The 24,025-nt window shown below is 46.7% G+C and overlaps 3 protein-coding genes and 1 pseudogene across 5 annotated transcripts; 3 read left to right on the top strand and 1 right to left on the bottom strand.

Annotated features, from left to right (window-relative positions):
- The first annotated feature begins 2 nt into the window (after positions 1-2).
- Positions 3-2,646, top strand: LOC125510969 (putative inactive purple acid phosphatase 2). The gene is made up of 2 exons (XM_048676254.2): positions 3-749; positions 1,116-2,646. Exons 1-2 carry the CDS (start codon positions 45-47, stop codon positions 2,364-2,366), a joined length of 1,956 nt encoding a protein of 651 aa, XP_048532211.1. The 5' UTR covers positions 3-44; the 3' UTR covers positions 2,367-2,646.
- Positions 2,647-2,905: 259 nt separating this feature from the next.
- On the bottom strand, positions 2,906-9,640 carry LOC125510968 (DNA-binding protein). Of its 3 annotated transcripts, XM_048676252.2 has the most exons (15): positions 9,462-9,640; positions 9,277-9,369; positions 9,101-9,169; positions 8,653-8,742; positions 8,479-8,562; positions 8,163-8,327; positions 7,084-7,271; positions 6,842-6,914; positions 6,336-6,389; positions 5,843-6,100; positions 5,174-5,380; positions 4,973-5,076; positions 4,389-4,533; positions 3,707-3,841; positions 2,906-3,361 (listed from the first exon to the last, which is right to left on the bottom strand). In XM_048676252.2, exons 1-15 carry the CDS (start codon positions 9,582-9,584, stop codon positions 3,185-3,187), a joined length of 1,965 nt encoding a protein of 654 aa, XP_048532209.2. In that variant the 5' UTR covers positions 9,585-9,640; the 3' UTR covers positions 2,906-3,184. The 3 variants fall into 3 exon arrangements, with proteins under 3 accessions (XP_048532209.2, XP_087378121.1, XP_048532210.2); XM_087521995.1 differs by having other exon boundaries at positions 8,479-8,742; XM_048676253.2 differs by lacking the exon at positions 9,462-9,640 and having other exon boundaries at positions 9,101-9,174.
- A 149-nt stretch (positions 9,641-9,789) lies between these two features.
- Positions 9,790-15,522, top strand: ATKRS-1 (lysyl-tRNA synthetase 1). The gene is made up of 17 exons (XM_048676255.2): positions 9,790-9,993; positions 10,115-10,190; positions 10,324-10,401; positions 10,501-10,666; positions 10,746-10,839; positions 10,958-11,043; positions 11,458-11,540; positions 11,698-11,778; positions 12,596-12,721; positions 12,795-13,077; positions 13,164-13,260; positions 13,484-13,640; positions 13,940-14,083; positions 14,167-14,235; positions 14,547-14,690; positions 14,781-14,841; positions 15,217-15,522. The coding sequence occupies exons 1-16, from the start codon at positions 9,890-9,892 to the stop codon at positions 14,817-14,819; spliced, it is 1,827 nt and encodes a 608-aa protein (XP_048532212.2). The 5' UTR covers positions 9,790-9,889; the 3' UTR covers positions 14,820-14,841; positions 15,217-15,522.
- A 748-nt stretch (positions 15,523-16,270) lies between these two features.
- On the top strand, positions 16,271-19,000 carry LOC147973245 (uncharacterized; annotated as a pseudogene).
- Positions 19,001-24,025: the final 5,025 nt, after the last annotated feature.

Genomic DNA, 24,025 nt, shown 5'->3' with positions numbered 1-24,025 from the left:
CACAGTCATTAAGTTAAGCTCCATCCATAAACAAATGCATTACAATGTCGCCTTCGGCCTTGCTCTTCCTGCTCGCCGCCCACCTCGCCGCCGGCGAGGCCACGGCCACCTCCACCACGACCCTCACAGCCACCCCGGCGACGCTGACCAAACCAGACCACCACGCAGTGACCCTGCAATGGTCCAACCTCCCCAACCCGGGCCCGCTCGACTACGTGGCCGTCTACTCCCCGCCGACCTCCGGCGACCTCGATTACCTCGGCTTCCTCCTCCTCAACTCCTCCGCCTCCTGGGCCACGGGCGCCGGCAGCCTTGCGCTCCCGCGCCTGCCCGACCTGCGCGCCCCCTACCAGTTCCGCCTCTTCCGGGGCTCGCCGGGCCAGAACCCGCGCGTTGACCAGGACGGCGACCCGCTCCCGGACGCCAGCCGCCGCGCCGCCGTCTCGGGCGACGTGGCCCGCGAGGGATCCGGTGCCCGGCCCGCCCAGCTGCACCTGGCGTTCACCGACGAGGCGGACGAGATGAGGGTGCTGTTCGTGTGCGGCGACGGCGGGAGGAGGTCCGTCAGGTACGGGCCCGCCGGCCGGCGCGAGGAGGAGTGGGAGGAGGCGCCGGCGGTGGCGAGCACGTACGAGCGGCGCCACATGTGCGGCCACCCGGCGAACCACAGCGTCGGGTGGCGCCACCCCGGGTTCGTCTTCGACGGCGTCATGAAGGCGCTGCGGCCTGGGACACGGTATTCCTACAAGGTAGTGACATGGTGAACTGTGCCTACTCATACTAATTTTGTGCTGACATTGTTATCTAAGAGTTTGATTTCCGGATAAACAGGGCTCATTGTCAGAAATCCAAGTTTATGATGCGCAAAATCATTTTCCATTTTAGATGGGATCATCTCAAAGTTGTGTAAAGTTTAGTCTTAGAACACTAACTTCAGTTTGATATACAGTCTAGTTTTTGTGATGCAATCATGGAATAGATATCTTTCATAGCTCATGGTTTCAAGTTCCAACAACACAATGAGCATCCAACATCATCAGCATTTGGTATAATTAAACACTCATTCTACGCCACATTTCACCTAATCTTTTGAAGTTTGGACTGTCATTTGATAGGTTGGCAACGATTCAGGGGGTTGGAGTGAGACACACAGCTTCATCTCACGCGACGCCGAGGCCAACGAGACCATCGCATTCCTCTTCGGCGATCTGGGCACCTACGTCCCTTACAACACCTACTTCCGAACACCTCAAGAAAGTCTGTCAACCGTGAAATGGATCCTCCGCGATCTCCAAGTTCTCAACGACAAACCGGCAATCATTTCCCACATCGGCGACATCAGCTACGCCAAAGGTTACGCATGGTTATGGGATCATTTCTTCGAGCAGATCGAGCCCATCGCTGCCAGCACACCATACCACGTCTGCATTGGAAACCACGAGTATGACTGGCCTTCCCAGCCCTGGAAACCCTCCTGGGCAGCAAACGTGTACAACGGGAAGGACGGCGGCGGCGAATGCGGAGTGCCATACAGCATCAAGTTCAGAATGCCCGGGAATTCATCCCTCCCTACCGGCACCGGCGCCCCCGACACCCGGAACCTCTACTACTCCATTGATGCAGGTGTTGTGCATTTCGTCTACATGTCTACCGAAACAGATTTTACCCGTGGCAGTGATCAGTACAACTACATAAAGGCTGACCTCGAGCGCGTGAACCGGAGCCGAACGCCGTTCGTCGTGTTCCAGGGCCACCGGCCGATGTACACCTCGAGCAATGAGACGAAGGACACGGTTCACAGGGAGCAGATGATCCAGCACCTGGAGCCCCTCTTTGTGGATCACGGCGTGACGCTCGCTCTGTGGGGGCACATTCACAGGTATGAGAGGTTCTGCCCCATGAAGAAGTATCAGTGCCTCAACACGTCGTCGAGCTTCGTGTACCCTGGTGCCCCTGTGCATGTCGTGATCGGGATGGCCGGGCAGGACTTCCAGCCGAGCTGGGAGCCGAGGCCTGACCACCCTGACGTCCCCATATTCCCTCAGCCGCAGCGGTCCATGTACCGTGGCAGCGAGTTCGGGTACGCGAAGCTTGTGGCCACAAGGGAGAGGTTGACACTGATGTACGTTGGGAACCATGATGGGCAAGTCCATGATATGGTCGAAATACTGTCGCCGCAAGTCGGTACCCCCGGCGGTGCGCCTGGTAAGTTGGTCGGTGCGATGCCGGAGAAGATGAGGTACTTGGGAGTTGCCGGCGGCGTGGTGCTTGCGATGCTGCTCGGTTTCATGGCTGGCTTTGCTGTTAGAAAGAAGAAGAAGGCGGAGTCTGCAGGATGGAGTCGTGTCCAAGAAGAGGAGTCCTAGTTACTTCACTCTGCTTGCTCGTTTGTGTTGGTAATTGCTCTTCCTTTTTCACTGTAACATATCTAGACACCAATTGAATGTCTAGACACGACAGCAACTAAATACAGTACTTGGTCTTCAGATTCACTGGCATCAGTGTGTCTGAATGAAGTAATACGATCTCGACACGCGGTTGATGTATTACCGATGAGTGGTTCCCAGCGCTTACTGATGTACAGTACTACGATGGTTGATGTATTGCTGATGAATTCATCCATGTAATATTTGTTCATCTTGTTCATTGTGGTGTGTTGATTGTCGATGTGATTCTTCTAGTCCAGTGCTCATGTGTCTTGAGCTGAATACAAGCCAGTAGGTTTCCCTACCTTTCTTGTCGAAGCACGTTGTTGGTGCGTACCATGCTTGTAAAAGAATATATTTGGTGTGAGAATCATTTGAACATTTGATTATTACCATGTCAATATATTACTGCTGCCCAAAGGCACAAAGGTTGGAGATTTTCTTCGCATTCAGAGAAATTTATGACAATTGGATCAATCTCATAATAAATCCATAGTACTGTACTTCATATAGTCTCCGAAAAATAATAATAACAACAAACTCACACCAAGAGCAGGAGTCGACAAAGTGGCTATAACTGCTATACCACACACAACACGGTGAACAATTTAACCAGATTGTAGTATTCTGTGGCAAATGTATGCATCAGTTGGGGTTTGCACCAACCTGTCCACTTGTGTTGTCGCCAGTTGCTTGTTTCCGGTACCTCTGCCGTGGTCGCGCAGCGGGCACAAGAGCAGCGTATCATGCTATGATGGTCAGCTGCTCTGGTACTCAGACGCACTCAGGTACTCGCCGTTCTCCTCAAAGTACTCCACCAAGCGTTTCAGGAATCTGTCGCTGCTTACGGTCTCAGCATCGCACACTATGCAGCACTGCCGCCTGGCTCGTGTCACGGCGACGTTCATCCGCCTATGGTCGCTCAAGAACCCGACCTGAGGAAGCAAATGAATATAGGTTTTAGTTTTACAACTAGACAAGAGCTCGCTCGAGCATCCAAGCTGCCCGCATAGTGGACATGAATCTCCACCTTTTATGTCCAAACATAATCAAGAACAAAACAGATTTTCTGTTCATCGCACATACTTAGGGCCGCAGACACCCGATATTTGCAGATCAGTCATGCCATATCTAAAATGCTCACTCTTTTTTTTATTAGATAGACATTTAATCGTATGGAACTTCCCCTCTCCTTTTTTCTATCAACTATGCAATGCAAAATCAACATCAATGCCTAGAGGATAATTTTCAACCTAGGAAGATCACACAAGGAAGCTTACCTCTTTCTTTGGGTTGGATCTGACCATTGTAATGATTATGGCCTCTTTCTCCCTACCCTGAAATCCATCAACCGTTGATATTTCCAAGTCCTTCAATTTAGCATCTTTATTTCTCAGCATTTTCAGGCAGGTTACCTGTTGCACCATCCAAGGAACCAAAAATCAATTTCTAACAGATAAATGAATTGCAAGCCAAAAGCTATAACGATGAAATGTAACAGAAAGAGAAGAACAGAGTCTTTCAAACAACGCACAACCAACCAATATGTGCAGACTCGAGCAGAACAGCAAAAAGAACATGCAGCAACGTGATACTCCCTCCATTCCTAAATATAAGTCTTTTTAGAGATTTCAATATGGACTATATACGGATGTATATAGACATATTTTGGAGTGTAGATTCACTCACTTTGCTCCGTATGTAGTCCATATTGAAATCTCTAAAAAGACTTATACTCCCTCCGTCCCATAATATAAGAGCGTTTTTGACAGTAGTGAGTATTTAGGAACAGAGGGAGTACTAAACATGATACTACTGAATACATACGTATGAAGACAACTAGCGAGTGTAAACAACTAAACATGATACTACTGAATACATAGGCATGAAGAACGCATGGCTAATAATTATCTACTACCTATAAATTTTGATGAATACAGAGAGCATATGATAAAAAAAAACCTGTGCAGAATATGGAGTAATAATGCCAATATCAATTGCACGGACACCACTCTCAACAAGTAACTTGGCATGGGCAATGGATACTGCAGCCTCGCCCTCATTCATGGTGCTCTCCTCTTCATCTTTCACTTCTTCCATATCACACCTAAAAAGTACTTCAGACATGTTAGAAGTACTTTACATATCATTTTAAGAACATTATTATAAAAGACACATTTAAAAAACATTCATATTGTTCATCATTCAGAAAATATAAATGTTTTTAGTATCAGTCAAAGGATGGTCTACACTTGAAATAATAATCGAACCTGTCAAATTATTGTATTAGCATATGGAATATCTCTCTTCAGTCAAGCCACCAGCTAGTGCTACTTTTGTACAAGAGTATCTTAACTACAACTCGAGGCAGAGAGTGGGAAAACATAAAAATAGCCAAGGTTTCACTGCATGCACACAGTTTGCTACTCCCTGCGACCCAAATTCTTGTCTTAGATTTGTCTACATACAGATGTATCTAGTTGGGACGAAAATATGTGTGAGTACTCCAACAAGCCACTGAGGGGGAAGCACCAGAGAATACAGACCCTGTAGTGTCAACAAGTATAATAGTTGGTTCTGTTGAAGAAGATTTATTCACTCCTTCAAGATCATAGAGCATATGCCCAGCAACACTAGAATGCGCTTTGATCTGAGAATACAAAAGGAAAAACAACATGAGAAAATAGTAGCGTAAAGAGAAAGAGAGATTGAAATACAAGTAGCACAATAATGTAGAGAAAGCACACCTTATTATTGTAAAGTTCTTTTGATGACCAGTTCATAATTAGCTCGTGCATCCTGTACTGGATAGTGAGCATGCATGTGATTTCCTCTCCATAACCTTCAGTAAGGCGTTCAAAGAGTGTCTTTCCCATACCCTTCTTCTCAGCCTCAACACTTTGGATCGTTGGAGGAAGTTGAAGATGGTCTCCAGCAAGCACGCACCTTTGACCCTGAATACGACAAGAATATAGAACTGATAAACACATAAATGAGAAGCTCCATAACACAAATGCTACCTTAACAAGAACATAAGAGTAACCATTTATCCAAATCATTATGCATGCCAATCATGTCAAACAGAGAAACAACTGCATTGCTAATGGCATAGTCAGCTAAGACCATTTGAAAATCCCGAAACTAATCAACCACCAGAAGCAGGGTGCCTTGACTGTAAAGCTAAAAACTATATTCCCAACGATCTGTCTACCGGTGACACTTATGCAAATTACAGCAGATTAACATTACATCCTTACAGAGTTTTATCATATATTCATACCGATGTGCCACAATTTACACCAATACAAAAACCAGCCTCAAACATACACAGACCTATTTAACTGTTAACAATTTATCCTCTTTTGGAAGACAAGTTGCTATCTCAACTTGTATCGTAACTGTAAGTTACAACTTACCTTCAGTAAGGCTATCCAACAGGCCACCTCGAGTGCCTGAGCAGCCTCATCAATAATTACCAGATCAAATGTAATGCCAGCTATCTTTTTGGAAGATGCACCTGTCAAAGTTGACAGCACAACATCTGCATTTTTTATGACATCAGCGACTGCAAGCTGCTGCCGTTTTCGCTCCTCTTTGGCAAGGGTTTTAAGCTCTTTCCTGATGTCCCTTTTCGTGTTTCTATCTTTAGCTTTCAGCAATTTGCTATTAAGCACCTGACAGAAGAACAGAACATATCAACAAATATCAAACTACGTCAGCCAAAGAGGACTGAGAAGGTATGCCATACTAATAGACTGGGCAAGAAAAGCAAGGCACACGAATGAAAATGCAACCATTGGTACTATCTAAATAGGACATCTTCCACACTAGACCGCTCCTTAATAGTTGTGGATAGACATGCTGTCCTAGAATTACAAAAAAGTTAGGAATTTGGAAATTAATGGTTACCTTCATTTCCTTGCGAATGTCTCCGGCCAAGCTGCTATTATCTGCTCGCAGTACCTGGTCCCAGAAGGTTAATCAGGCCAACTATCATCAGGTTAACAGGGACACATTAAGGCATCACAGATAATACATCTGCCAAATTTAGCCCACCCATTTTAAATTGAATGGGACATACAAACTAATCAATTAAGTTGCTTAAGTCAATAAGTAATAACAAAAACATAGTAGAATTTCTTATGTTAGAAAAAAAGGCATAAGCAAATAGGAAAAACTATCCAACCAAAATCTTTATTTGAATCATAAGTTGCATGTATGGTAGAGTGAAATAAAACATAACATGAATTCCCATAAAATCTCATATGAAGGCAAAGGTGGGTACACTTAACCATGTAGTGGATGAGTATTGAAGTTAAATGTGATCGAAAGCATAACTTATGAGCTAAAAAGGAATGTATCTTCATGGTTCCCCAGTACAAAAGCAAATTTTACAACTTAAACAGGGGTTTCACCTGTGCATCAAGAGCACTGTCCAACACTTGCGGTAGTAAACGGGCAGGATGCCCTAACCTCACCAATTTTGTTCTACAGAAAGAAATAATAAGGATATTTAAGTAACTTAGGGTTCAGATGATTAGGTCACTAGAATCCACTTTTTGTAAGGGCTACATATATGATTATAACATTTTCCCCACAGAAACTATGGGAAGAATGATGGAAGCAAAAAATATATGTTACACTTTTTTTTAGCAACCTGTACTGTGAGAGTCGCTCAACAATGTTATCGACAGCAATGTTGGAAGCAGCACAAGCAAGAATTTTCGCTCCACGCTTGACCTCCTGCAATATTATCTCAATGATGGTTGTTGTCTTCCCAGTTCCAGGAGGTCCATGAAGCAAAAAAGCATCCCTTGATCTGAGGGCCTTCGAGATAGCATCTTTCTACACAAGAAATATGTTACATTTCTCTATATTTCATAGAACAATTGACTTTGCATGCCTACAGTTGTAAATTTATAACAGATGTTTAATTTTATAATGCTTGCTGACACTGGTACATGAAGACAAGTGTAAAAAAATCAAAGGCATGTCATAAAAAGCAAAAAACATTCATTGCAATATTTTTGATTTAGTGTTAAACAAACGTGCCTACCCCAACTTGTTTGGGACTAAAGGCCCTGTTGTTGTTGTAGTGTTAAACAAATGTAACTACAGATCCAAACAAGGATGTTGAAAAAATTATATACTAGAACTAGATTGACCTGTGCGCTGCTTCAAGAGCACAAACAAACTATGTAAGAGAACCTATCAAGATGAGTTATCCAGTTTGCCCATCAGGAGGCATCAGCTACTTTAGTTCTCAAGTATAGCATAGATGTACAATAGTATTTCAATACTCCAACAATCAATTCACTAAAAGCTTTCTCTCTGGCACTCCTACAAGGCAGGTACCAAAGCCTAACAGCATTCTTTGTGGTGTTATGATGTGGAACATTACGAAATGCATCCCAGAGTTGCAAGTTGGGTCCCATTTGGGTGTGGGTCAGTTTGCAGCTTTCACCACAAGATTGATTATACAAAAAAACAGATTCCCTTCTTTATAATGATAAGGAACCAAATCATTGCCTCATATATGATTTACTTCATGTAATGCAATTAAGCATATGATAGCAACATTAGCAAATTAGATGTTAAACCTAACTGTTCTAGACTTCTCATGAACACCAGTAGGTCCTAATAGCATATTCTTTTTTATCTACTCAAATTGGGTGGACCAGAACTGAAATGGAACATAGGCAGCAACACAGAAGATTTTTTTTTTTAAAGTCTAACCTGCGAGTCGTCCAAATTCTTATTAAATGGACTGAACTTCACGGCATCCTTGGAACGCATAGGTGAGTTCTCTCCAAATAACACAGGAACAAGGTTTGCGGAAGGTCCTGCTTGGATGCCCTTGCTAAGTTGAATTAATGCATCCTTCATCCTGCGGTAAGTAACCTACAAGAGGGATTAATAAACGGTATGATAATGCTGGTGTGCAAGTAAAAAATAATGGATCATGGATTAAAAAACAAAGAGGTGCTAGGTGAAAAATATGCTGTGCTTGTGAAATTCTAGACAGAAACCATGCGGATTTTTTTTGGAGTACCTCATTCGCAAGCTTCTCAAGACGGAGAGGGCTATTTAATCCATCTTCAGGAATATCATCAAAAACGACGGTAATGGAAGAATCCTGTTTGTTCAGACACAACACTGCAATCAGTATGCCTACTACAATGCAAAGACTTAGATAGCCAACAACCCTTGGTTCAGAGCAAGATACCTTCAAGCGATAAACTACACCTTGCCCAAGTGCAGGGGATCCAGCATCTGCTTTGTTTGGCTTGAGGGCAACCACGTCGTGCGTCCCAAACTAGAACAGCGGAGGGGAGGGGACATAAACAAGCAAGATCAGTGCAGCTAGCAAAAGAAACAGAGTGCTAACCCCAAAAAAGTCCCGGAGATGTGATTCGTAATGAACTTGACAAGTGCAACTATGCAAGTATTTGATTAGACATTTCAGCGATTAATAACATTGCATGCTCATGCATAGATAGATTACACTACTCAAGTGGCATAATAAAGGCATATAAGAGACGATTTGCACAGCATATGTACGACGGTAAGCGATCCAGACCACATTTTCAGCAATAGTTTCTAACCAGAGTTGCAGAAATCGTACCCTCGCAAGCAGCCAAACTGAGAAGAGGGGAAAGTACAAGCAAGCTCACCTTGTGAGGTGGAAGCACGTCGCCCTTGTTGGGCTGGAACTCCAGGAGCGTCTTCCCCATCAGCCCCGTCTACTCTACCCACGAAAGGTAACACAGAGCAAGCAAGATTAGCGCCAACCAAACCTGCGCACCACTCGAGTCAGCAATGGAGCCAGCCAAATTAACCTCCGACCTACCTGGGCGTCGGTGCACTTGAGGTTGGGCATGACGGACCCCCGCCTCTCCTTCCTCTTGGAGCTCGCCTCCGACTCCGCCGATATCTCCGCCGCCTGCGCACCAAGCCGCAGCAGCAGCTCATCATCGCAGCCCATTCCAACATCGAAACAACAGGGAGGGGAAGGGCCGGAGCCGGGGAGCAAACCTTCTCCAGGTCGATGAGGGGCGCCATGGAGGAGACGAACTCGTTGAGCGACATCATCTTCCCCGCCGCCGGCCCCTTGCCGGAGCCCCGGCCCCCGCCGCCGCCTCCTCTCCGCTCCTCCATGGCCGCCGCTCCTCGGATGACTTCGCCTAAGCCCAGCCGCCTCCGGTCCCACCCCACAGCAGGAGGAAAAGAGAGAGAAGCGACGGAACGTGGGCTCGGCCCGCTTACACCAGCCCGGCCCGTCAGAAAAACTTACGCGCACCAGGCCCATGCGGGCCCACCGCAGCAGCAGCGCAGGAGCCAAGCAACAACCCTAGCTAAAACCCCCTCGGCCCCCTCCGCCGCGCCTCCGCTTTGCTCTGCACTCCGCAATCCCATCCGTGTCTCCCCCTCCCCCTCGGCGAAACCCTAGCACCCGGCGCGGCATGGCGGACGGCGAGGGCGGCGCCGACGGCCTGGCGGAGAGGCTCGCGGGGGCGGAGATCGCCGCGGACGGTGGCGGCGGCGAGGAGCCGAGGGTCTCGAAGAAGTGCGCCCCCTTCCTCGCTTCTTCTTATTATCCTCCGTTTCGCGCGCGTCGTCGTCTGCTCTTGCTTGCTTGTTTGTTGTGCTCCGGCTCTTGATTGTTGGCTGTTGTTGTTGGCTTGCAGCGCCCAGAAGAAAGAGGAGAAGAGGAGGAAGCAGGAGGAGCAGCGCCGGCTCAAGGAGGAAGAGAAGAAGAACAAGGTGTGATGCTGACCCTTTTTTCTCTCGTGCTACTTTTCTGATGCAGTTCTGCGGCTGGGCTCTGAGAGAGAGCTCCCTTCTTGTTTGCTGAAACACTAATATCTTCGTGTGTTGTGTCTTTTAATTGTTGTAGGCGGCTGCTGCGGCGGCGGCCGGTGGAGCGCCCCAGCAGGCGGCTGCGGCGGCCGATGATGAGGACATGGATCCTACTGTATGTCATACTGGTGCCGCTTTCTTGCTGGCGTACTATTAGCTGAATTGCGTTCTTTCCCTTTGCGGGATGTTCTGACCAATGTGTTTCTTGCTGCAGCAATATTACGAGAACAGGCTCAGGACCCTTGATGCACTCAAGGCCGGGGGTGCCAACCCCTATCCGCATAAGTTCCTAGCTAGCATCTCTGTGCCTGGATATATTGAGAAATACAAGGGCCTTAATGAGGGGGAGAAGCTTGCTGATGTTACAGAGTGTCTAGCAGGTATATATTGTTCCATTGCCCTGGGGAGTATTATTTGAGATTAGACATGGTTTTGATCTGTGGCTTTTGTTTTTCAAAGGGAGGATCATGAACAAGAGAACATCATCTTCTAAGCTCTTATTTTATGATCTTTATGGTGATGGCGTGAAGGTTCAAGTAATGGCTGATGCCAGGTAAACTTTGTGGTGTCTGTTTGGATGGCTTGCCACTTTTCAGCCTGTCTATTTTGCTATCAGTACCGATCTCATGAAATGTATAGACTTCCATTCTCACATTTTTACCCATTAATAGGACCTCGGAGTTGGAAGATACTGAATTCTCTAGTTTCCATTCTGGTGTGAAGCGAGGGGATATTGTTGGTATATGTGGAATTCCAGGTATGTTAGCTTTGCTTGCAACTTAATTGATTATAACATCCACATCCAAATTTTAACTTTGAAAGAACCATACCAGTTCTTGGCTTTTGAGTTTTCATGGTTGCTACTTAATCAGCTACTTAAACACGTTGCTGCATCGCCAGTCCAGTCATTTGTGTTTGAGTCTGATTTCATACTTGGTTGGACAAACCTTGTTTTATCAGACAGAGTGGTTTTAATTTATTTTTCTTTATAAAATAGTAAATAAGTGTGTATTTTTTATGATTGATAGTTTTTTTTGTAATTTGTATATATAGCTTATATCTGTAGCTGGTTTGTTTAACTTTTTCTTTAACAAAATTATACATGTAGGTTGTTTCTTTTTGCTGTTGAACTGTGTCTGATGACTTGGAATTCTCACTTGTTAATCATCAGGAAAAAGCAATAGAGGGGAGCTCAGTGTATTCCCACGGAAATTTGTTGTGCTCTCTCCTTGTCTTCATATGATGCCCCGGCAGGTACAAAGCAGAATCTGTTCGAAAGTTGGTTCTTGAAATTACTGTTTTTCCATCCATGCATTACTTATTTTTCAGTCTGCAGTCTTCTGGTTTCTTAAGTCTTAGTTGGGTTGTTAGCTTAATTGAACTATTTACATAAGTAGTATATATTTTACAGAAGAGTGAAGGAAGTGCGGTGCCTACGCAATGGGCCCCAGGAATGTGTAGGAATATCGAAAAGTATGTTTTGAGGGACCAGGTTTGTTCTCATTCTGACTCTTACTTTTCTTGCACTAAATTCTTTCTGCGATGTGGAGTAGCGGTCAAGCAAGTAGTAACTGTTAGGGATATTGCATACGGTGTTATATGCATATTTTCCTTCTTATTTACATGTAGGGAACTTGGCCTTTTGGCCCATGGAATAGATTAAGGTCCATTTCTAACTTGGTGTCATAAGCTTAGGCTTTCGTCTCCCAACTCGAGAGACCCTGGGAAACCCAACATCGACCAACCGTCACCATAGATTAAGGCCCATTCCCAATAGTAACATTGTTTTTTGTAGCATAGAATTTTGTATATTTAATCTTCCTTGTTGGTTTATCTCCTTCTGTGCGTGGTCTGTAATCAGTTTTAGCACATTTTTGCAGTTTACTTTCACATGTAACATAATCTTAGGCAGTAAAATGCTTGCCATTGAGGACATAAATATATAACAAATCACTAGGCAGGTCTTTGAAGGCTTTATGAGCACCCTTAGGCATGTGATATGATAAGGAATAGATCTTATGTCCACTTCCTCTTTGCTAAATCTCACCCATTTGTTTGCATTGTTGTGGGTGTGGAGGATAGTACAATGCCAGTTTCTTTACGAACTTACTTTGCTGAGTCGCTCCTGGTATTTCTAATTTGCATGACCAAGTTATAGTGTTGATGGATGTGACTTTCAGTTATCTCTTTGTGTCAACGGGCTGTCAATTCTGAAAAATCCAGCATGCCACCTTTGGCCACATGTTCAAATGTTAATCATTTCCATTGGTGGTGCTTTGATTCTTGAACTGCTTGTTTTGTGATACCAGGAAACTCGTTATCGTCAACGATACCTTGATCTTATGGTAAACCATGAAGTGAGACATATCTTCAAGACCCGATCCAAGATTGTCTCGTTTATTCGAAGGTTTCTTGATGGACTTGATTTTTTGGAGGTAGGATTCTTCAAATATATTTTCTTGTACTTCTGATGATGCTCGGATGTTTGAACTATCTACATGTCTCTAGGTGGAGACTCCAATGATGAACATGATTGCCGGTGGAGCCGCTGCAAGGCCTTTTGTCACACACCATAATGATCTAAACATGAAGCTTTATATGCGTATTGCACCTGAGCTTTATCTGAAGGAATTGGTTGTTGGTGGATTGGACCGTGTCTATGAAATTGGGAAGCAGTTCAGGAATGAAGGGATTGATTTAACACATAATCCTGAATTCACAACAGTCGAGTTTTATATGGCGTATGCAGATTACAATGACTTGATGGAGCTTACTGAAGCCATGATATCTGGTGAGAATCTATGTCATCCATATTTTCCTTCTTCCTTTGTAACTTTCTTCTTTTTCTGTCAATAATTTTTATTTTGATGTTGACAGGTATGGTTAAGGAGCTGACAGGTGGGTATAAGATAAAATATCATGCCAATGGAGTTGATAATCCACCGATAGAGATTGATTTCACGCCTCCCTTTAGGTAATAAGTAGGCATAATTAAGATGTACTCCCTCTGTCCCAAAAAAGCTTGTCTTACACTTGTCTAGATATAGATGTATCTAGACACGTTTTATTGTTAGATACATCCCTATCTAGATAAATCTAAGACCAGCCTTTTGGGACGGAGGTAATATTTGGTTAGTAGCATTTAAATTGCTTTTTGTGCTTTTTAACTGATCACCCAATTTATTGCCTTATTGCAGAAGGATAGACATGATTGAAGGACTGGAGGCTATGGCCAAACTGGAGATACCAAAAGATATATCCAGTGATGAAACAAACAAGTATCTGATAGATGCATGTGCCAAGTATGATGTTAAATGTCCACCTCCCCAGACAACAACACGGCTGCTTGACAAGGTTTTACTTTTGACTTTTGGGGACTGCATCTGATGCTGTGTCTTCATTCTTTTTGTTGGGTAGTTTTGGCCATACTTTTTAGCTTATATGACAAGTGCTTGGTGAAGAAAGTTGCATTCCCATAGAACCCCTTATTTGTCGTCATATTTTGCAACTTGCATTGTGTTATGAAAACTAAACTCACAATCTCAGTGGTATTATTTGTTGTCATGATCTAAATTACCGTTGGGTTTGTGCCTTTGTGCTTAAGTTTCTTGATGATTTGTTAGCTAATTTTACAAGCCATGTTCTTTTAACAGCTAGTGGGCCATTTCTTGGAGGAAACATGTGTGAACCCAACATTTATTATCAACCACCCAGAGATAATGAGTCCATTGGCAAAGTGGCATAGGTCCCGACCTGGGTTGACAGAAAGGTTTGAGCTCTTTGTTAACAAACACGAGGTATGTCCTATTCTTCATATAGGTTCTTTGATACCTGATCTCATTTATGCTGGCTTACACTCTGATCTGCAAATGTCTTCTAGGTGTGCAATGCCTACACTGAGTTGAACGATCCTGTTGTGCAAAGGCAACGGTTTGAGGAACAATTAAAGGTACGTGTTTGAATCTGCCTGAGAGCTAAATATAACCTTGTGAATTGTAATTCTTGCTGTAACCACCCCACTCTGTATGCTTTGAACTTGGCGAACGCCCAAGTAACCTCATTATATTTTTTCATGTTGATAATTAGACTATGTATGCTGGGAAACTTGAATGTTGTGCATATATTTTGTGTGAACTTATAAGAACAGTGAAGCTATGGAAGGGGGTACACTTATGGGATACTAATGGAGCCCGCATTGCTCTACTTCCATGAGTTGCTTGTTGAGAAGTTAAATATTTTTATGGTCTTACAATATTCCAGGATCGTCAATCTGGTGATGATGAAGCTATGGCTTTGGACGAAACATTCTGCACTGCCCTCGAGTATGGACTGCCTCCGACAGGTGGTTGGGGTTTGGGAATTGATCGCCTTACAATGATGCTGACAGATTCCCAGAACATCAAGGTTAGGTTATTTCCATTATTTGTGCTCTTTCATGCAGTGCAACACTTTTTGACTTGCATTACGGAACTCATCTTTCTGATGCATTTTCAGGAAGTTCTCCTGTTCCCGGCCATGAAGCCCCAAGAGTAGCTGTTTGCAAACCCATCAACAGGTCTGTGAACAGACTACTTTATCTAGTACTTCCTCTTTAAAAAAATATATAAGAGCGTTTAGATCACTCTTTAGTGATCTAAACGCTCTTATATTTCTTTAGAGAGGGGATAACTCTTTGTGTGCGACATCAAAATGCAAACCCGCTGGGTTTATGAAAGATGGGAAGTTGGCTTTATCTCCATCTTAGTTACTTGTCTAATCTTGCATAACCTAGTCTTGCGGATCATGAAGTGTCTTGGGTGTTGACAAAACGAAAGAGAAATAGTGCTCAGATTTCTTGTTGCACCTGAAAAATGCAATAGCAGTATTTTGATCTGTTATACCATGTATCAGTTTGTCGATCTGACTTGGTGTGTCTATGCTGTTTCTGCAGAAGTAATTTTGTTTGCTGTGCTGAGGTTGGAGGATTATGACATGACAATACAAGGAGGTTTAGGTATAAGCTACTTTTGCGTGGAAGGGTTGTTGAAAATTTGAACTCCGGTTAGGAGGAGCAGTGAGGCATATGAAGCAAGAGTCAGGAGGAGCCAAAGCGTGCTACATGTTTGCTTGTTTTCTTTTTGATGAAAAATCAAAATTTAGTGCTTGGTATTGTTATACACTTTGTTGGATCTCCGTGTAACACTTGCCTTGCGTCTTATTTGTATGGACCGCTAGAGCTAGAGGTGCCCTTTCCTCTTATGCTTGTAGCCAGGGTATTTGTTTTGAAAGATGGGTAGGATGAAAGGTCCCGGAAGTTGGCATTCGAATCAAATTTTCTACAATACCGACTAGAGGACCCTAAAGAAAACTAAAATTAACTAAATACAAGATGCCATGGCCCATACAAGTGATGATGGAGAAGCCAGCTTGCTTTTACCCTGAGCAACTCCAGATTGGTGCTCCTGGTGGCAGTGGAGATATTTTAAGCTCTAATTCGTTCCAAGACAAACTTCTGTAAGTTTGGCCAAGTTCATATAAATATCAACATCTGCAACACCAAATTAGCTTTGTTGGAATATATTTCATGCTACATATAGCAAATTTTTCTATAAAGTTGGCTGAACTTAAAAAGTTTGACCAAGGACAAATCTAGAACTTGAAATATTTTGGGACGTAGAGAGACGTCGAGATTAGTGTTGCAACAGCAAAATATTAAACATCTTAGCTTTTCTGGATCGTTGGAACGCCCACGGGGCTGGATCCTCTTAACATACGAAGGGAAGTCACGTTTGCTACAGTGACCCGACTTCCCTTTCCTTGAACAGTGCTCATTTTAATTTTCAAAAGACTGGTTTCATTTTCTAAAAGATCAATTTCAGATCATGACTCCCCAAATTTCAAAAGATTTATTTCAATTTTATAATCTATGTGACTTCCTTTCTCTCTTTTTTAAAAAAATTTAAAAGCACGTTAGAGGATCGAGGCATCGAGCACGCCACGGTGCTTGACGGAATTCGACCGACGCTTTTGAACCTTTCAAGCACCCGAGAATTAGCAAAAAGCGAAACTGTACAAGCGCTCGCTGCGCTCCCTCTCCCGATAAAAGGATGCCCTTCCCAGTCCCCGCCGACGTGGCTACGTGTGGGGCCCAACGTTACGCGCCGTCCACACGTGACGTCTTCTCGGCCGTCGCCGCGCGGTCTGCTGCCCTCCGCCTGCGGCTAACTTTGGCGTCGGCCCTCTGGCAGCCTCCTCCACCGGTCGCGCCGCCGGCGTCGAAGAAGGCGGCCCGGCCCAGATCTGGGTTTTCATCTTCTTCTCTTCCTTTTTGCATTCTCCTTCTTCGTATGCTACTAAAGTTGAAATTTGTTCTAACTTTCTTAGATCAAATATTTCAGTTGAAAGCTGGGTTCTCGGTCGATTCTTCATCCGAATCTGGCTGAAAGTTGACAAAGCATTAATCTTCTTGGGCGTGCGGACTTTCGTGTGCAGACTCCACATCACCAAAAGCTTGTGTCCAATCAGTTGAATCCCATAGCTCTATCTACCGTTAGCCCAAAACTACGGACTAGTCAGTAGTACCAGACTGGAGAAAGAGCAGAGTATCTGGACGAGGATCACTAGCACGAGCACTAGCAAGCACACACACTCACGTACTAGCCAGGAGACACGGTGGCACCACTAGTGGAAGCTGAATGATTTGCTTCTCAACTGGCTTGTTACAATCCAAGGACCTGGGGTCCTTTCATAGGGCTGGATGTGCACAGCTCACACACACACAATGCACAGCACCTTCCAAGAAACTGCTGCTTACTTGCATGCTTGCACTGGTCTACTTCCGGTCAACTTGCTTACCACCTAAGCTTTCCTTCCATTGCTTGGAGACAGGGGTGAAGCCCACATCTGCCACTCCAACCAAAACGGCTGCTCTGCTTGCAGGAGAGGAAGAGAGAGAGGATGAAGATGAAATGGCCTGTCAAGAAGACTGATGCTAATATTTTTCCCCGCAAAAAAAAAAAGAGGCCGCAGAGTCGTCGCAACTGCCATGATCTTGCTCCTGTTTGCCTCCGGAGCACCGTCGGCCTCCTCCGCCGATGCAAAGGGCCGATCAGCCCGGTGCTGCGTCGCAAGGGAACGGGAGGCGCCCAACATCTCGGGATTGCTGCCTTGATGCTATCGAGTGGTGAGCTGAGCTCCTCCATCACTGCTTTGCAATACTTGAGGTACCTTGATCTGAGCTACAACGTGGCTGAGATCAGTGGCGTGCTGTCGACGGAACATTTTGCAAACCTGGTGAGCTTAGAATATCTTGACCTTTCACACAACTCTCTGACATTGGATCTAAACGGCAACTGGGTTCCACCGTTTAGACTGGATACAGGATACTTCAGATCATGTAACTTGGGCCCTCGATTCCCGACGTGGCTGAGATGGCAAGCTGGCATAACTCAGCTTGATATTTCCAACGCAAGCATAAGTGATGTCTTGCCTGAATGGTTCTGGACTGTTTCTTCTCATGCTTCAGTGTTGTACTTACTTGTCAAGGAATGAACTGAGTGGGGCCTTTCCAGCACAGTTGGATCTACCATCGATTCAATTAATGGATCTCTCAAAAAATTCCCTGTCAGGGAAGCTCCCAGCAAATCTCACAGCTCCGGTACTCGTTCAGTTGCATCTTTCGAGCAATCATATCGAAGGTACCATCCCACCATATGTGTGTCAATTGAATCATTTGTTGGAACTGGATCTGTCGAGCAATCAACTGACAGGGGATTTTCCAAGATGCCCAGAAAATATTACATGGAGTCCCGATTTCACATATTGTGTTCAATTCGGTTGTTCCTTGTCGATTCTAGACTTGAAGAATAACAGGTTGTCAGGCAAATTCCCAGACTTCCTCCAAAATGCCTCATGGTTAAGTTTTCTTGACCTTTCGCGCAATGTATTCGCTGGTAGTTTGCCAACATGGATAGATGAGAAAATGCCAAGCCTAGAAGTGTTGGTTCTACGATCAAACATGTTCTCTGGACACCTTCCTAGGCAGTTTGCAAATCTGCCCAGTCTTCATTACTTGGATGTGGCACATAACAACATATCAGGAAGGATACCTTCTTCTCTTGGGAGGCTGAAAGCTATGACAGGTGAATCCGAAGGAAGCAAAAATAATTACAGCCACGACAGCATAATGAATGTCACGAAAGACCAGGAGCGTCAATACACCCTTGATTTCGCAAACCCCATTGTGCTGATTGACCTGTCATGTAACAGTCTAACTGGACATATTCCGGAGGAACTATCTTTTCTCAAGGGACTTCAGACGCTGAATCTCTCCGGCAACCAACTAGATGGAAGAATCGTGGATGGTATCGGCGCCTTAAGGAAATTGGAATCTCTGGACCTATCCTACAACAGTTTGGCCGGCGAAATCCCGTCAGGTTTATCTGACCTCACATTTCTGAGCTGGCTAAACTTGTCCTACAATGATCTATCAGGAAGAATCCCCTCGGGGAGGCAGCTACAGACACTCAATGATCCATATATATACGTCGGCAACCATGGGCTCTGTGGGCCTCCTCTCGCCAACAATTGTTCAAATGGAGCAAACCCAAGTGCCCATGAAGAACATGAAGGTGCACCTAATGATACAACATATTTGTTCCTTGGCATAAGCACCTAATGATACATATTTGGTAAGAAACATCGAACACCAGGCATTGTGTCAAGGTTTTCTTACACTGCACAACCCCTGGATACATGGTCTTGTGTTCTTAAGTGTTCTCTTGTGTGTACTAATATGATCAATAGAGAAGTTGTTTAATGCGCATGTATCTTTCAACATGGTTTATTTCACAGTCAATTACTTGAGCATTCCATGGCTGCATTCACCAGCTGTATATAATCTCATACAGAGCCGAGCAGAGCACTGGTCCTCTGCCAGTATAACTCTTACAGAAAAGAGGACTCAAATTCTGTTGTCGCCGCCTGTCCTGCCCGATCCAGCAGGTAGCATAGCATAGACCGCACCGTTTGCCTGGATAGCTATATGGTACTCGATCTCATGATGACAAGAAAAGCCATGGCTGAAGCTATCACCGTGGCCCCATCATCTCCATCACGCACGCACGCACACACTCACACCCGGCGTCCCAGCCGCAGTTTCTCATCGCGTGTTGTCGCCAAGCTCTGGCAAGAGGATTCGAGGCCTGGCCTGGCTAGAGCGCGCCAGCGCGGCCGAGCAGGGACGCATGCAGCGCCGGCAGACGATCCACCCAGCGATAACTGCGCCCAGGCGTGCACTGTTACCAATGTAATTACGCGCTCGCCACGGAGCTCTGTCATGGGGGGCCGTTGGCCGACACGGGAGCACACGCACGCACGCGCGGACGTATCCCACGGACAGAAATGGGGGGCAAGGCACGGCACTGTTTGCCGGTGCCTTGGCTCTGTCAAGGCACTAGATCTCAATCCGACGCGGGCGCCGTACGTGCGCCCGCGAGGCTGATGGCGCGAGGTGGGTGCCGGCAACGTCGCGGCCGCGCATTGACGCGCGCGTACGTGTGGGCGTGTTGATTCGGCGAGCGACCGCGGCCCGGCAAGGCCAGTAAAGACGACGTACGTGGGCATGCATGCACACGCCCCAACTAGCCAGAGCTGTACGCCCGTGCGATCGACGTGAATGCATGTCCACCTGCGTACTATGTACTCGCTCCGTTTCTAAATATTTGTATTTTTAGAAATTTTAACAAATGACTACATACAAAGCAAACCGAGTGAATCTACACTTTAAAATATGTCTATATACATCCGTATGTGGTAGTCTATTTAACATCTTTAAAAAGACAAATATTTAGAAACGAAGGAAGTACGTATGTAACTGTATCAGCGCACGTAGTATGTACGTACGGGACTGGTGTACGCCAAATCATCCCTAGCCCCCTTTGACCGCTTGCTTGTATAGGATCGACGTGAATGTCTGGCTACCTGCGCAGTACATATGTAACTGTATTTGTACTAAAACCACGACGAGTGATTTAAAATGAAAAAAGTATGTATGTATGTACGCGCGGGACTTGTTCCGTGCGTGCCTGGCGGAAGGACCACTCACGTATGTACGTGTGCGTGGGCTTCATGCCCATGGAATTAGTCGCGGCCGATGCACGACACGCACACTGCGACTACATACATCACCATCGTAGTGGTACATGGAGAATTTTTGTGGTGTGTCGTCCGTACGGCGCAGGAATTGACATGGTTGTGCCTCGCGATCGGCACAAGTGTGCGTGTGTGTGGATGCTGTTTGTTTCTCTGCCACGCTTTCTTAGACCAGTAGTACTAGTCTCCACTTGCGATCAATTTCTTCGCCACGTCTTTCTAGCATGTCACCCTGGTTAGGACTAAGGGCATCTCTAGCCGCGTCCCCCAAAAGGCTTCTCAGATGTTTTTTCGTTCATCGGCGTCAAAAAATCGGTCCAGTCACGCCCTCAAGAGCTTAGTTTTCGTCGGCTCGGGTCGAAATTGGCGCCGGCGGACCCAACCCAAACCCGGCGCGTTGGGGGTCGCTCGTGGGCGCCGGGCGAATCGTTTTTGGCGCGAAGAGCCGCGGGCCCGCTGTGTCAACGACTCTATCCTTTTCTCGCCCCTTCGTCGTCCACATCGCCTCGTTTCCCGCGGCGAATCAATGCCAAAACTGCCGCGCGCTGCCGCGCCGGTCAGCCTCCATTGATGCCTCATGGGCGGCGCAGTGAAGGCTGGGCGGCGTGTCCCTCGGCCGCCACGCAATCACGCCACGCGTAACGCGCCGGCCAAGCCTACCATGCGGCGCCTCCGCCTATAAAAGCCGACTGCAAGCGCGCCAGAGAGACTCACCCCGATCATTCACCGACGATGCGCTCATTTCTCCCCCTTTCCTCCTCTCGCCGTCACCAGTTGAGAAAGCATGGCCAAGCGTTTCCCAGGCGACGGCGCGGCGGCGAACGGATTCGGGCGCCGTCATCTGCACGAGGACGAGGCTCGCCTCCTTTTAGAGGCCGAGTACCTGGTCCCACCGGACATGCGGGTGCCCGGGGCTTGGAGGATCAGCGCCGGCGGCGTGCAGTGCCACCACCACCCACCGGGGCGACGCGGCGTGCGGAGATCGCACGCATCCGCGCGTCCTTGCCGCGGGCGGCGAGAGAGGGGCCACGGTACGTCCCCGACAGCCCGCTCTGGGAGCCCTACTTCCGCCACCGTCACGCCGAGCAGCTCGAGGCCACCAACGGCGTCGTGCCCTCCGGCAGGCTCAACTCCGATGGCCGGCGCCGGTGTGGGGCGTGCCCGGCCGCACGTTGGAGGCCGTCCTCGAGTACATCGAGGGCGGCAACACGCCGCGCCTCGAGTATCCCGCTCCCCCGTCCTTCTCACGCCGCCGAGGAAGCTCCTGGATGCCGAGGCGCATGGAGACCGGGGCGTCCTCCTCCTCGTCCGGCGGCTCTCCCTGCCTCCACCTCCGCCCCGTCAAGCCGGAGCCCCAGGACACGCCTGTCAGCGCGCGTACCCGCAGCTCCGGCGGCTCTCCCTGCCTCCACCTCCGCCCCGTCAAGCCGGAGCCCCAGGACACGCCTGTCAGCGCGCGTACCCGCAGCTCCGGCGCCCTCATCGAGCCCAAGGTGGAGTCCAGCCTTCCCCCGGAGTACGAGGAGATAGCCCGGCGCGGCTTCTCCGACGAGGACGCCATGCGGTGATCGCGCGACGACTACGTGCGCGAGGAGATGGTCCGGCAGCGCCGGGCCCTGGAGAAGATCGCCGCCCGCAAACGTGGGCGCGAGGACGGGGACGGTGTCATCGTCCTCGATAGCGACGACGATGACGCCCCCGGACCGTCCAACCCGCCGCGCCAACCGGGGGAGGGATGCAGCAGGGACGGCGGAGGCGTAGGCGGGGGCGACGACGACGACGACGACGACGACGGTGACTACACACGGTTCTACAGCCTCCTCGGCATGTAGAACCGCGTGGGTGGGTGGCGAGGGAGACGGCGGGGGTAGCCCGCGGTAGTTTTTTCTTTTTTTTGTAAAATATGTTTAAATTTGAACGAACTTGCCCGTGTTTGCGTTGTGTTTGCGCCGAATTTGAACATTTTAAAAACCCGTGCCGGTGCGCCCCCAGGGGGCGATTTTTTGCCCCTCCTGGGGGGCCAACGCTGGAGATGCCTTAAGATGTTGACCATCGACTAACCATCAAAATGTGAACTGAGCCAAGCTTAGATGGTTAGGTTCACCCACCAGGATGTTAAATGAGGGAGTAGTATATGTTTGATGTTTCACTCACAGCCTAGTGAGCAATGACTCATCGAGACCTTATCTCCCCCTTCACCGCCCTTCGTCAACCTCCGTTGCCTTCCTGATCTCTGCTCGGCTGTCGTCCGACATCTGTCTGAGCCTTCAGCTCGCCGGGATCGGATCGGAAGTCAATGAAGCATCCGCGGTGGCGGGGAGCCCCATGGCTAGAGCTCTCTGATAGCGGTTTGACGCATACAGGGACAAATCGAGGCAGTGAAGGGCCGGATCAGAGTTGCAGTTGTGGCGCGTAGTGTTGTGCTCACGAGAGGGGAGGTGAGAGCTAAAACTTCTTGGCGCAAAGAAAAAAAGAATGATAGAGGGGTCTCTATATTTCGACCTTCCTTTTCCCTAAAAAAGGCAAGTGGATGTTTTTAGACTGATCTTTACAAGATAGAGGGCCAATCATGAAATTTGTTAGAGTGGGTACAAACTTTAAGCTGGTAGTTTCTAAAGGATGAAGGGGTTTTAAGAAGTCTGTTAAAACCACTCTTGCTTGTTCTATTACCATCAGTCTTGTTTACATCCATGATAAATACATATGGACGTCAATGGCGTAGGCGGTTGCGAATTTCAGAAGTTCAGTTGATTTGCCCTACAGATGCTCCACCAATAAATTGTGGTTAATAAGTGAGTCTCGCAGACTTGGTTAAGGGAGTGGATGTACAAACTAGCTTCCCAAATTCCAAAAAGTGGTTGAAACTTCACCTATGTGGCTGAAACTTCAACATGTGTTCGGAATTTCACATATAGTAATCGAAACACAATTGAATGAAGAAAAACAAACTGAACCTTGAAAAAATAGGTGTGTGTGTGTGTGTGTGTTTTAGTAATTCAGATATACAAACACATGCCTGGCTACGCGGGGGATCTTTCCGCTCTCGCAAGGCGACTAGGGCAAAAATTTCCTCCCTCGATCTCCTCTGAAGAGACGGTAGATTTGCCTCACCTCTGCCAGCTCACTACTAGAAAAAAGCATGCTAGTGGTGCACCAGTTTTGCCTACTAATGACGCACTACTGGTGCGCCACTTGCACCACGCTATTAGAATTAAATACTAATGACGCACTACTGATGCACCATTAGTATCTGGTGTACTAATGGCGCACCATGCAGTGCGCCATTAGAATGCCTCCCAGGGGACCATATGTATCCATATGCTTTGGCATACTAATGGCGCACTAGTGGGTGATGCGCCATTAGTGTCATTTTTACAGTGCGCCATTAGTGTCTTGAGTGGTGTGCGGCTAGTATGAACATTAGGGATTTTTTTTCTTTTCTGATATTTTCACAGGTTACAAAATATATTATTGGACATAATTTAGACAATACCACACAACAATAGCAGATTCATCGAATACAATAGAAGATTAGTCCCCGGATACAAATCATCATATTAGTCTCCGAATTCAAAAGACCGAACAAAGATAGAACATTACAAGTCTCG

This window comes from Triticum urartu, chromosome 5A (genome assembly GCF_056163025.1).
Source record: "Triticum urartu cultivar PI428250 chromosome 5A, HENAU_Tu73, whole genome shotgun sequence".
Lineage (NCBI taxonomy): Eukaryota > Viridiplantae > Streptophyta > Magnoliopsida > Poales > Poaceae > Triticum > Triticum urartu.
The sequence above is the reverse complement of the archived record's forward strand: the minus strand, read 5'-3'. Positions and strand labels throughout refer to the sequence as shown.

What these genes read in the sequence shown, in the direction of transcription:
- LOC125510969 (XM_048676254.2), top strand. Translation starts at nt 45, where the DNA reads ATGTCGCCTTCGGCCTTGCTCTTCCTGCTCGCCGCCCACCTCGCCGCC. An exon ending in GGACACGGTATTCCTACAAG is followed by an intron (nt 750 to 1,115) that starts GTAGTGACATGG and finishes GTCATTTGATAG; the next exon opens with GTTGGCAACGATTCAGGGGG.
- LOC125510968 (XM_087521995.1), bottom strand. Translation starts at nt 9,584, where the DNA reads ATGGAGGAGCGGAGAGGAGGCGGCGGCGGGGGCCGGGGCTCCGGCAAG. An exon ending in TCAAGTGCACCGACGCCCAG is followed by an intron (nt 9,170 to 9,276) that starts GTAGGTCGGAGG and finishes TGGGTAGAGTAG; the next exon opens with ACGGGGCTGATGGGGAAGAC. An exon ending in GTTGGATAGCCTTACTGAAG is followed by an intron (nt 5,381 to 5,842) that starts GTAAGTTGTAAC and finishes TGTCGTATTCAG; the next exon opens with GGTCAAAGGTGCGTGCTTGC.
- ATKRS-1 (XM_048676255.2), top strand. Translation starts at nt 9,890, where the DNA reads ATGGCGGACGGCGAGGGCGGCGCCGACGGCCTGGCGGAGAGGCTCGCG. An exon ending in GAGCCGAGGGTCTCGAAGAA is followed by an intron (nt 9,994 to 10,114) that starts GTGCGCCCCCTT and finishes GTTGGCTTGCAG; the next exon opens with CGCCCAGAAGAAAGAGGAGA. An exon ending in TGGTATATGTGGAATTCCAG is followed by an intron (nt 11,044 to 11,457) that starts GTATGTTAGCTT and finishes GTTAATCATCAG; the next exon opens with GAAAAAGCAATAGAGGGGAG.